At 35.2% G+C, this 11,337-nt stretch overlaps 3 protein-coding genes across 9 annotated transcripts; 1 reads left to right on the plus strand and 2 right to left on the minus strand.

Moving 5' to 3' along the window:
- Nucleotides 1-473: 473 nt before the first annotated feature.
- On the minus strand, nt 474-3,733 carry LOC117160701 (uncharacterized). 3 transcript variants are annotated; one of them, XM_076622444.1, is made up of 4 exons: nt 3,268-3,733; nt 2,339-3,006; nt 1,137-1,531; nt 474-613 (listed from the first exon to the last, which is right to left on the minus strand). In XM_076622444.1, exons 1-3 carry the CDS (start codon nt 3,382-3,384, stop codon nt 1,255-1,257), a joined length of 1,062 nt encoding a protein of 353 aa, XP_076478559.1. In that variant the 5' UTR covers nt 3,385-3,733; the 3' UTR covers nt 474-613; nt 1,137-1,254. The 3 variants fall into 3 exon arrangements, with proteins under 3 accessions (XP_076478559.1, XP_076478517.1, XP_033197527.1); XM_076622402.1 differs by lacking the exon at nt 474-613 and adding an exon at nt 629-1,034; XM_033341636.2 differs by lacking the exon at nt 474-613 and adding an exon at nt 630-1,012 and having other exon boundaries at nt 3,268-3,732.
- A 62-nt stretch (nt 3,734-3,795) lies between these two features.
- On the minus strand, nt 3,796-9,367 carry LOC117160696 (uncharacterized). Of its 5 annotated transcripts, none has more exons than XM_076622255.1 (3): nt 7,958-8,193; nt 7,533-7,792; nt 3,796-5,667 (listed from the first exon to the last, which is right to left on the minus strand). In XM_076622255.1, the coding sequence occupies exon 3, from the start codon at nt 5,230-5,232 to the stop codon at nt 3,925-3,927; it is 1,308 nt and encodes a 435-aa protein (XP_076478370.1). In that variant the 5' UTR covers nt 5,233-5,667; nt 7,533-7,792; nt 7,958-8,193; the 3' UTR covers nt 3,796-3,924. The 5 variants fall into 5 exon arrangements, with proteins under 5 accessions (XP_076478370.1, XP_076478349.1, XP_076478406.1 ...); XM_076622234.1 differs by having other exon boundaries at nt 3,796-5,241; nt 5,402-5,667; nt 7,533-8,193; XM_076622291.1 differs by lacking the exons at nt 7,533-7,792; nt 7,958-8,193 and adding an exon at nt 8,982-9,367.
- Nucleotides 6,166-10,838, plus strand: LOC117160605 (uncharacterized). The gene is made up of 6 exons (XM_076621259.1): nt 6,166-6,196; nt 7,125-7,292; nt 7,982-8,094; nt 8,153-8,377; nt 9,300-9,432; nt 9,720-10,838. Exons 1-6 carry the CDS (start codon nt 6,166-6,168, stop codon nt 9,971-9,973), a joined length of 924 nt encoding a protein of 307 aa, XP_076477374.1. The 3' UTR covers nt 9,974-10,838.
- The last annotated feature ends 499 nt before the right edge of the window (nt 10,839-11,337 follow it).

Consider the following 11,337-nt stretch of genomic DNA (forward strand, 5'->3'; position numbering starts at 1 on the left):
CAGAGGCGGAGGCTTTGGCTTTGGAACTGGAACGTGCCTGTGGAAATTAATTATTCGTTTCACTAAATTATTTTTCATAACAATAAACAAATAAATCTTACTTGATGAACATATGTATTTCTTGAAGGGATCGATCCTTAGTTACATTGATCCAAATGTTCGATTGTGTTCTGGGTTTCACGCATAAATCTTTGCCCGCGCAACATTCGGCATTATCGCGTTCTTCTTGAGCCTCAAACTTTTTTTGCCAGCATTCTTCCCATTTACGCAAACGTTCCTTTTCTTCCGCTTCGCGTTGTGCTTTTCCTGCTTGGTCCATCCGTGTTTTCTCCACAGGCCGATGAAGTTTCTTTCCAGTGCGTTTCTTTTTTCCAGCTTGCTCCACTGTCTTCAGATTCTCTACATTCCCGATGTTTATCTTTTCCCAACACGACTCACTAATTGTTTCCTCCGGCCGTTTTAATTGCGGGAAAGTTTCTCCTTTAATAGTCGGTAATATCTTTCTCGTGATATTATTCAGATTAAAGAAGGCGTGAACGAATATCGCTTCCCATTGGAGGGCTATTAATGTATTTTCGGTTAGAATTCTGAGTAATATGTATGGAGAGATTAACTGAAAAAGAGAATATAAAACCAATAACAAAAAAATTAATAGAAGTATGGGTAGCCTAACTCTCAAGTGGTATATCATTGAATCATAGGAAAGTGATAGGAAGTGATAAAAATATTTTTTGATTACCGAGGAGAAGTAGTGGTTGCTCAGGTTCGGATTGTGTGCTTCGTTATTTGTTATGCTTATCATGACTACGGACAATTTTGTTCCATGTGTGTTTGAGTTAGGAAATATGGATAGTTTTTGAAGGTTGGGTGTTGAAACAAAAGCGATTAGTTATTGAGAAACAATTTCACTTTCATCGATTGTTCCCATAAGAACACGTGTTCAGATTCTTCGATTTTTTTCAACGAGTTATTTTATATCGCACGTATTCATTTTAAGGAAAGCCTTGAAGGTCTATAAAACAAAATTTAATTCCCTGTAATTTCTCGAATAAATTAATAAATTTAAATAACGATCTGTTTCAAATAACGATCCTTAATAACCACTTATATGAATTTTATATGACGTTAATACTTACACAAATAAAATAAAATCATCCGTCTTGTTCGCTTGGTACATTGACCTCTTTACCTCCTAAGTATCACGGAGAAGTTTCTACTGTTTTCCAAGAAAAGAAAAGTTTCTTTTCATTTCTGTTAACCACAGGTGCAACTGTATTCCTTTACAGGACATCCACATTTTTTCACGGTCTCCTTGCTAAGCAAATCACCGTGTGGTTTGGGTCCTGTCGATAGGGAGGAAGCACCGCAACAAGGTGAACAAGGAGCTGGCTTTGCACACGGGCTACATTTCCCTCCTGCAGCTGCTTGTTGACGAGCAATGGCGCGAAAACTGGATATTGGCTCAGAACAACAACACGGGGAAGCTACTTGATCTTTCCGTCGGGCTTTCGGCGAACATGGACATTGTTTCCTAGAAAGAGATAAAAGAAGCTCGTATATTATTTAGTAAAAGATAATTGAAGAATTTGCAGTAATTATGCAGAGTTTCGATGTTTTGAATTGTACTTATTGGGGGAGAAAAATAGCGTAAAAGTTTATTTTGAATTTATCTTGAATTTATATCACGTTTGAAAAAGTATATTGATTTTTAGTTGGTGTTTGTTAGTTTATTCAAATTACTGGAAAATAGATCTATTTTCTTATTGCTGCAGTCCCATTAAATAAGTGAATAAATGTTGCGACAAAGATCTTTCTTTTATGATGGACATCAAAGATAAAGTAATGGCACTGGAATGAAACAAAATGCACTCAGACGTGACTAAAGTCTAGGCAAACTGATCTAGCTGAATTGCTTTCGCTTTCGAACGCGTCCAATTCGAACAAACGAACCTCTCTCTGCTCTAGTTTTAGCTCATCCTTCTGTTAGTCACGAGCGATTAAAGCTTCTCGTCTGCCTAGAGTGCAGAAAAAATCTAACGTCTAAAAAGTTGGATTATATTTTAGTAATATGAGACAGTGTAAGAAATTAAGAAGAAAAGAACAAAGGGCAGTTAGAAATAACCAAAAATAAACTGATATTTAAAAAATAGTTTTTTTAAAGTGGAGATTTTGTAAAAATTCAGAATACTAAAACGTAAGAATCCGGGATATTAAAGAGAGGAAATGACTACGCACGAATGATCAAACTGGTTGCACAGCTGTTCGTTTAACTCTTGGATTATTAGATCATTGAACCTAATCTTGTTCAAAAAGGATGCAAAACGAGAAAAACGAGTACCCTGAGGATGGTTGACGCGAGGCGCAGCACGGTCGTGGACCATAATCAGGAGGTTTAGGCAAGGGGGGGCACGAAGACGTCTGAACGATCGGTGTGGCACAACAGGTTCTTCCTGTAGACTCTCCACTACCATCGATACATTTCTTCGTACAGGTACACGTCAATGGAGCTGGTGTATAGCATTCAGAGGGTATCTTCTTGCATTGAAAAACAGGACTGTCGTCCGCCCCTTTAAACAGATATGGTTTCCTATTGTGTGGTATTTGAAACTGGGTGATGATCTTCTTGCCGAAACAGGAAGCTCTTATGTAAACTGTCACAGATCCAACGCATTGTCCCGTTGCCGTAGTAATTTTAAACGTGTCCTTGATCGTTTGACAAGGATTCGGTATTTTGAAGACTTGTTGGCTCAATACGGCGTTTATTATTGCTTTTGCCTCGATTTGATGACAGCCAACCAGCATCACATCTGGTAGCACTCCAGGTGGTAGTTTCTTATAGACAGATAGTTTTATGGGGAACGTGGTTAAAGGTCTCTGGAGAACGATCGATGGCAACGCGAATAAACAAGATTTGCCTTTCTTGAAAACCTGCGTGTCGCCTTCGGTGCAACCGCAGCCATCTGTCAGGGCTTCTTGGCAAATGTCGACTGGCGGCAGGCTAAGAATCTGCGGATTTATTTATGAAAATATGCTTAGTGTAGGTTCGATAGGTTTTTTGAATTAAAACAGAATTTTTAACGGGTTTGTACTTTTTAACGAAATTGCTAGGATTGAATGTTTTATTTTATTACGATAAAGCGAAAAGTGAAAAACTGTTTACCTATTAAAGAAATATATAGGAACATGTTTACATGTGTAAAGATTGCGACTGGTGAAAATTTGTTTAGTCGATGATCTATTTGGCAGTTTAATAAAATGCTGAATTACCTGAAAGGAGACACAGGTACACGCAGGTAATAGATCGTCCTGCATTGCCCTTATCACTGGGATTTTAACCTTTTCGACTAGAAACTCGATCAAGAAAAGTTCCTGTTCATCCGCCATTTTTTGAACACGATATAATATTATGAAGTTTCGAATACGCTTCCCATAATTTTAGCTCTTGATTATCAGAGTATTTTAGAAAATTTGTCTGTTAACCCTCAATTTTGATATTGCCATCAAGTCGGACGGTTTCGGAAATTTTGAGATTCGGAAACCATCCAGGGGGCGCTCCGCAGTATAATTCAAAATGCTCATTCATCTACGACTTTGAGAATAAATTGCGTCTCTCATTTGTATTATTTTACTTCGGTGGATTGTATAATTTTTAAATAGATAAAAGATATAACTTGCTCTACTAATTCGAGTAAAATAATTCTCAAGCAAAAGTAGACTTCAAAACCTCAAACAAATTGTAAAATACTCCACGAAGTAAATACTTAATCAGATCTAACAATAAAAGCTTAATTTAACTTCGTAGTAAAGAATAAGTTTAATAACAATCCGTATAAACGCAAAATGCAACGTATACAACGATAAAATCAGTATTCTCGCATTTGTAATCCAAAAAACGGTATCCAAAAAAGACCCAATCTATCCAATTCATTTCTTCTTCTTTTTCTTTGCATGTGTCTTTTTGTACACCTTATCGTCAGTCTGCATCTCTCTGGTCTCGCATCGGATAGGAGGTCCCTTTTCGGGCCCTTTCGGTGTTTTCATTTCCAACTGTATATCCGACTTTTCTCCAGCTCCGACAATCCCTTTTTTCCCAATTCTGAGGACGAACACGTCATGGTCAGGATCGGTATCTGGTGTAGCTTCGGACTCAGGTGCCACTGTGACTGTCGGCTTTTTGTCCTGACCCGTGTCCAGAATCCCGGACACTTTCAGAACCACAGCTTTTCCACACGGTTGCACCGGTCCACGGCTCGATTGTATCAAACCGGCCTGCTTGTGCACATCGGAACAAATATTCGGTTTCGACGTCGTCACATGAGTTACTTCGCTGATCTGTTTGCAACTAACGTTTGGTTTCAACGTGGCCCCGATTGGCTGTCCACACGGTGTACAAGGATGTTGTTCCTTGATACAAACGCGACAAGGAGGCCCGTCTTTCAATAATTCGTCTTTCGACTCCCTACAGACGTCCGCAACGTGAGGATCAACGATACGACATTTGTAAGTTGGTGATTTTTCGTTACAGTCGCCGCCTTTGAAGATATAAGACGAGATAGTTCTATCAGGTGGTGCGTCAAATTCGGTGACGATAGTTTGCCCGAATGCAGAAATTCTGACGAACATGCATATATCGCCGATCGTGTTTTCGTTATAAATTACAGGAACTTCTCCCTCGAAGACTTTCGGTGGTGGTGCCATTTTGTGCCAGCATTGCAACATTTCTTTTCGTAGGGCGGCGAAATGTTTGGAAATATCTAGCTCCCCGTTACCTATTAACACATCTGGTTTCACACATTCTGGCATTTTTTTTTCTACACATAGTTTGATGATTAGGTCCAAGTCTTTGTTGACCACAGTGTATTGATCTATGGCGAACATCACGGAGCGACCACAGAAGAAATACTCGATATCGTCTGCAACTCCTGCTTGAGGTTGAAATAACGGGTCCACCGGAGTTATTTCGATACCGTTCCTCCCTGTGAAGTTGAGGAACTCCACAGATATCGTCGTGGGGACGAAGAACATTTGGTTGAGCTTCGCTAAACGTTCGCTGGTAACGTGATGTATGAAGAATTCTAATAAGAAGAGATATTGTTCTTTGCAGTCTGAAGAAACAGCATCGCGACTTCCGAACTCTGGTACTACTACCGCTTCCGATTTGTTTTTGCTACTCTCCTTTGAAATTTTTTTCTTCGCACGATGACCACGGTCCGTAGGTCGATTCATAGACATCACGATAATCTGAATGAGGAATTAATAGAGCTTATTTGAATTTCTTGGTGAGTGGAATTACTTGAATTTACACTTCGAATTTTTATGAAATTAGAATTATTAGGTTAGAGCATTTCCATGAAGCTTGCCACGAAAATTAGTCGTAATGGTTTCAGACAAGACGAACAACCTTGAGGAACTGGTTTCGATTTCTTGCTCATAACTCATTGGTACTTTCGATCGAGACGCGATTTGGCGCCAAGATGATCGGCTTGAAACCGAGAAGCGGAACCGCATTCCCTTGATGAAGTTCCGAGAGTCACGTCGGAACCGATCAGCGACGCTGTCATCTTGATGAAATGGTCATGGTTATCTTCACTTGCAGACAGACGAACCACAGTTCCCATGGAACCTCAGTGAATCATCGATTCGATAAGTTTGACTGATTCGCAAACTCTGTAATTTCACAAGTAAATTTCACGTAGGAGTTTAATTCTTCTTTCTTTTTTCGAATTTGAAAATGTTCATGGTATGAATAAGAAACTATTTAATTAGTGTTTGCATATGGCGAACTGAAAATTATAATAATGTATATAATTTGAGATTTCGAGAGTTTAAATTTAATCAAATATTTTGACTTTTTAAAGTATCATTTCTTTTGCTATTAATATTTTAACTTGTTATTTCAATCAATATTTAAAAATATTTCATTCTCTTATTGCAAAAATATAACGAATTTTGTACATTAAAATATCAGAACACTATTTCATGTAAACTTGTAGTGGAATAATTTACACTACCATTATTCTCAATCAGTCCTCCATATGATAGTTACAGGAGAAAAACATAATAAGTACATTTTTATTGATTTTTTAATTTTAATATCACTTTATTGCTAAAGAGGGAAATTTTGATATAAAGTAGAAAATTAGATAAAAATTCAATTATGGTAACATGGGATTAATCGACTGTTCCCTTTTAAAAAGTTTGACTTATTATGTTCTACAGTCTCCGCATAATTATGATATAATCATCTTATGGCGGGGTGATCTAGTTTCCAGAGCCAGCACCTCTCGATTATTACATAACTGAGGTTTCGCCAACATTCTTATCCGATGGAGTATTTTACCATGGAAAACCGGCTCCCTCCCATAGATGCGTAGCTAAACAGCTCAAGTCGATAAAAAGGACAGTGTGTAAGTTTATCGGTTAGAATATCGACTAATCTTGTTCAAATACGATATCATTTTCAACATACGTTATTGTTTGAAGAACGAGCATCTTGTTCAACGCGAAAACCGTTACCAATCGTTACACCAATCGTTTCATGAAGATATATCTATATCATAAGAAAATTGGAGAATCGCACAACGAAAAGTTTGTCAAATTTGTCGACTTTTTATATAATAACGCATTTCAGTAAGGAACGAAATTGCCAATGATGGATCAATTGTTTTGAGATTATTATATAAATTTATAATAATTTTTCTTTCTTCTTCGACCGATTCTTTCTCTTTTTGCCTTATATTAGAATTATGACTGTTACTTATATTTCAATTTAAAACTCTACTTGTGTGGACAATGTCTCCAGATATACCTGTGCTAATTATATTGACATTTCATGAAACCGTTTTCATAAATTATTATGAAATTTATTGCGCAAAGGATTGCTAAAGATATATATAGATATATTTTTTATTTGTTAAATCGTTCTAAATAAACGAAGTTTGAATTATTAGCTCTGATAAGCGTATCCGTTTAAAGTTTAAAGCACGTGACAGTCAAACGAGGAACGTTATATTATGTTTATCGCCAATCGTTTAATGGATCCCCCTCGGCCAGTGGCATTAAAGGCGGTGCCACAATTGAATTAAAACGATCGAATTAGGCGAATGTTCGTGCAATTGTTACAGACGACCCTGTAGCACCCATACAGGGACTGGATACACGCGCTTTAGACCGATATCTTGAAAAAGAGAAAGAAGGCTACGTGGATTCTCCTATAAAGGATAATGGAATCGTTTTCCAAACACTTAGTACCATGCCAAAATGGAAATCTGATTATCAACAGAAGCAAAAATGTTAGTAAAGATTGTGATTAAAGATTCTTTTACTTTAATTATTAATCTTTCCATTACCTATTACATGTATATATTATGTTGCTAATTTAAAAAAAACACTGAATATAGATAAGAATATTTTCATTGCAAATAATTAAACAAGATATTTAAATATCGAATGAAACTAGCATTCCAAATTTAATAGCTTCAGAATTTAGAATTAATTTTATCGACAGAACGTAAGTAAATGAAAAACAATACCATAGATTCTAATGGAAGTATCTGCAGTTTTCTGTTGGTAATAACGTACGAACGAGTAGATCCTCCGAATTGTCTGGAATATTAATTGCTCTCCAGTTGAAGTAACAGATCCACACATACCGGTCTGGCAATTTCGACCAATCGAACGTTGGCCGGACGAATAATTGAATGTCCCAGAAGCAATCAATGATCTAGCGAATTCTGAACGACACTAATTCGCTAATGAGTCACGAGTGATTTATGACCCAATTTCAGCAAGCCTTCGGATAAAATAGTATTAATTGCTAATCACCGATCCATGTCACCAGCGAAAATAAACTGTTCCAAGATGAATTTAGTTTCAATCTTAAGAAAAATTTAAAAAAAATGTTTTTTTAAGCAATTTTCACTATATTCTTTAATTTACTAATTCAATAATTTATTACGGTTTAAATATATTTGATTTATAGCTGTGTTTTCGATATTCCCGCGATCAAGACAATATGAATTATGGTACACTCGTGAAAGACGATTGAAATATCTTGAAAAACAGAAAGCAGCCATTGTGCCATGCGGAAAAAGAGTAGAAAAACTCGAGTAAGTATTCTTGTTGTTCCACTGACACTGACTGAAAAAAATAGAACAGTACTACCAACAGGACGGATGACGAGCCGTGTGATTTGTTAGAACCACCAATTTGGTGGAAAGATAAATCCAGAAAATCAAGCAAGTTTCCAGTTGGAGATATAAACGACTATGCGTTCGAGAAATTAAAAGATTTCGATCATGAAAATATGAAACTTAGCGAAAAGCTCGATATGGATCATCCAAAAATATATATACCAGACGTAATCCATCAAATACAGGTTACTATTTATACAGGTTACTATCTCTACAGACTATCGTCTATATTAATGTTATTATCTATACATCCAAGGTCTTCTTTGTTGGAAATGAATTTTCAAATTTTCAAGTTTTCAAATATTCAAATATTCAAATCTCTTTTGTGTTTAGCTGTCTAACGGCAACGTTCGCTAAACCAGTATATACTAGAAAAAAAGATTACAATAATTTGTCTGTGTAGTGTGAGAACTGCGGATCTGTCGAATTAAATATCCGGGATATCGCACTGCGACGCCAAAACAATGTTCTTTTCCGTTAAAATCGTCGGTCACATGAGCTTTATTCGTTTCGTCGCGATAAAAATCGTATCCTTATCTCGACATTTGCAAGCAACGCGAAATGGATCACGGTCGTAACTTCGACTATCGTCGGACTGAACATTTCTTATCGCAACTGACAAATTACCACATTTGTATTATTTTTAATACCACATTTTTAGTAAAAATTAAAAAAAAACACTAAGATGCCATTTTAAACTATAACAATAAAACATTCGAATCAAATTATTTTGGAATCTTTTTACGATAAAATAATTGGATTTTGATGATATTATATAAAATAACATACCTGCGATGCTACAAAATCACTTTGAATGGAACATCTTTGGAATATTTTTATGATAAAAAGATTAAATTTCAAAGACATTTCGTGAAAAACGGCTGCGTAGTATTTGTCCATCTCATTGATGCAATAGCGTTACCGTGTGCACAAGATGTTACATGTATTTTTCATACGATATTATATCAAGACTGCGCGATTACGCGTCGAAAAATATACGTGACAAACGCGAAATGCAAATACATATCTTGTTAGCATTTGCGTTTCTTGCACCTCTTTCAACTTGATCGTCTTCAGTTGGCGCGGATAATAGACGAATGATTAAATTTTGAACAGAATCCAGAAGACACGACTATGAAGGACACTCTTGATCGTGCAGATGCTTTTGAACTCGCTCTAGTAAGAAACGAAACTTTGCCAGCGAGACCTGTTGACATAAATGTTTGTTATTCTGAAAGACGTACGTGAACTTTTGCCTTTTTATTCTATTGAAAATCTGCTACGAGATTTTACATTTCATATGATTCTTATTTAAATAACATAAAGTAACCTCTTACTTTTTTTTCAATTTTCTAAGTATCATAATGGGTATTTTTATCTTCTTTAAAATTATTTGGATTTTTCTATACCGTTTTTTGACTGCTATAGAAAAAAATGATAGAAATTGTACCGTCTTTTCTATTTTTGTAGTTGATAATGAATTTAAGATTGTAATTTAATAAATAGTTTTTAAATTTGTTTTTCTAGCGCCGATACTGGGTTGTTGTGAAACAGAAAAGGATGTAGAAGGTGATAGTGACAGACGATGGCAACCTGTTCATGAAACTTTAGAACTTCCAAAAACGGAGTTTGAAAGAGACCATGTACTACGAGAATTAACTAGGCCGTTTTTACACAATTTGCATACGTGGTACTCAAAGAATAAACCGACAAAGTTAATCATCCCCCTTAGACATTCTGGAAAGAGACCAATGCCGGAGTGGCGCTTTTCTCATTTGTAAATTGATTAAAATTAATAAAATTACTTCGATAAAAGTTCATTACAAAATTCGATCTGTAAAGTTATTATACAGAACGGTCTTATACGATATAATCTATGTTATTCATAAATAGATTAGAATCATACACGGGTTAAACTAAAATGAAGTGTTATCGATTGATAGTAAATCAACGACGTAATTATGAAATGTGTTGCACAGATGTTTCACAATTTTTAATTCTTAGTAGAAAACGTCAATAGTTAATTGCAACAAGACAAATACATATATTTTCATTTTTCGATTAATTTTGCTGATACATGCTGTATTAGTATACTATCTTGCTTAGTTAAAATGTCCTATTTTATTTTTTATGAAAAAAATTGAAATTGTATTATTTTTTTGTGCCATTTTGATTCTTCTTTATCCAAGTAAAAATATTTAATCTTTATTATTTCTTAACAGTTCGTATACAACATTACTTAAGAGGTAAAAAAACTAGGAACTAAATATTTCAATATATCTTGAAAAATCAAAAACTATGTACAAGGTACAATATTATCAAGCTAATTTACTAAGCGTAACAAACGATAAATACGTGCACATTATACAGAATTGATTTAAACGTTACTGTTAAACTACGCCATGAGCGGCCAAGATACGGTTATATTTCTATTTTACATGATGCTTGCAAATTCCACAAACACAGCGATCATCCTCACAACAAAAACTGCGTTGTTATGCTTTCTCGGGATTTTGTTCTACGATTTATTAAATTTTATATATTATATATCTTAATTTAATTTTTCCCTCCAAAAATTATTGACAACAAAATATTAATGAATCAATAAAACTTCAAAGAAAATTTTTATTCAAATAAATTTTTCAAGATGACGTGAATACAATTGAATGACAGGTTGCAACATTTCGCATGGATTGCATTTACATTTCATCGAGCACACTCTTCTCGATTATCAATGAACCGTAGCCACGCTCAATTGCGTATATGATCATGAATTGCGCGATCAGATTGCTCCGATGAAAATTACGTTCAATACCTTTTTTCCTCCTTATCAAATGTTTCAACAAGACCCGTTAACTCAACATCGTCTATGTTTTCTGAAGATAAGAACAAAACTTTCGTAATACGATGCAATATGTTCATAATCGTAATGCTATTTTACATCAGTGTGATATAGAAAATAAATGTTAATAAAATATAAATGTTAAAAAATGTTAATGAAAATGTTTTTGGTATAAGAATTGCGTAATACTGATTAATATCATGTATTACTAGCGGTAAGGGTTAAAAGATTTGATTGGTTATAGACGGAATTGATTGACATTTTGATCGTTTAAATCGCATCGCTTTATTTGCCTGTATATCT

Source organism: Bombus vancouverensis, chromosome 1 (assembly GCF_051014615.1).
Source record: "Bombus vancouverensis nearcticus chromosome 1, iyBomVanc1_principal, whole genome shotgun sequence".
NCBI lineage: Eukaryota > Metazoa > Arthropoda > Insecta > Hymenoptera > Apidae > Bombus > Bombus vancouverensis.

Coding starts and splice junctions, on each gene's coding strand:
- LOC117160696 (XM_076622291.1), bottom strand. CDS start 5,232: ATGTCTATGAATCGACCTACGGACCGTGGTCATCGTGCGAAGAAAAAA.
- LOC117160605 (XM_076621259.1), top strand. CDS start 6,166: ATGGGATTAATCGACTGTTCCCTTTTAAAAA. Junction 7,293..7,981: donor TTATCAACAGAAGCAAAAAT/GTTAGTAAAGAT, acceptor TTTGATTTATAG/CTGTGTTTTCGATATTCCCG. Junction 8,378..9,299: donor ACGTAATCCATCAAATACAG/GTTACTATTTAT, acceptor GAATGATTAAAT/TTTGAACAGAATCCAGAAGA.
- LOC117160701 (XM_076622444.1), bottom strand. CDS start 3,384: ATGGCGGATGAACAGGAACTTTTCTTGATCGAGTTTCTAGTCGAAAAG. Junction 3,007..3,267: donor GTACCTGTGTCTCCTTTCAG/GTAATTCAGCAT, acceptor ATAAATCCGCAG/ATTCTTAGCCTGCCGCCAGT. Junction 1,532..2,338: donor TCGCGTCAACCATCCTCAGG/GTACTCGTTTTT, acceptor ATCTCTTTCTAG/GAAACAATGTCCATGTTCGC.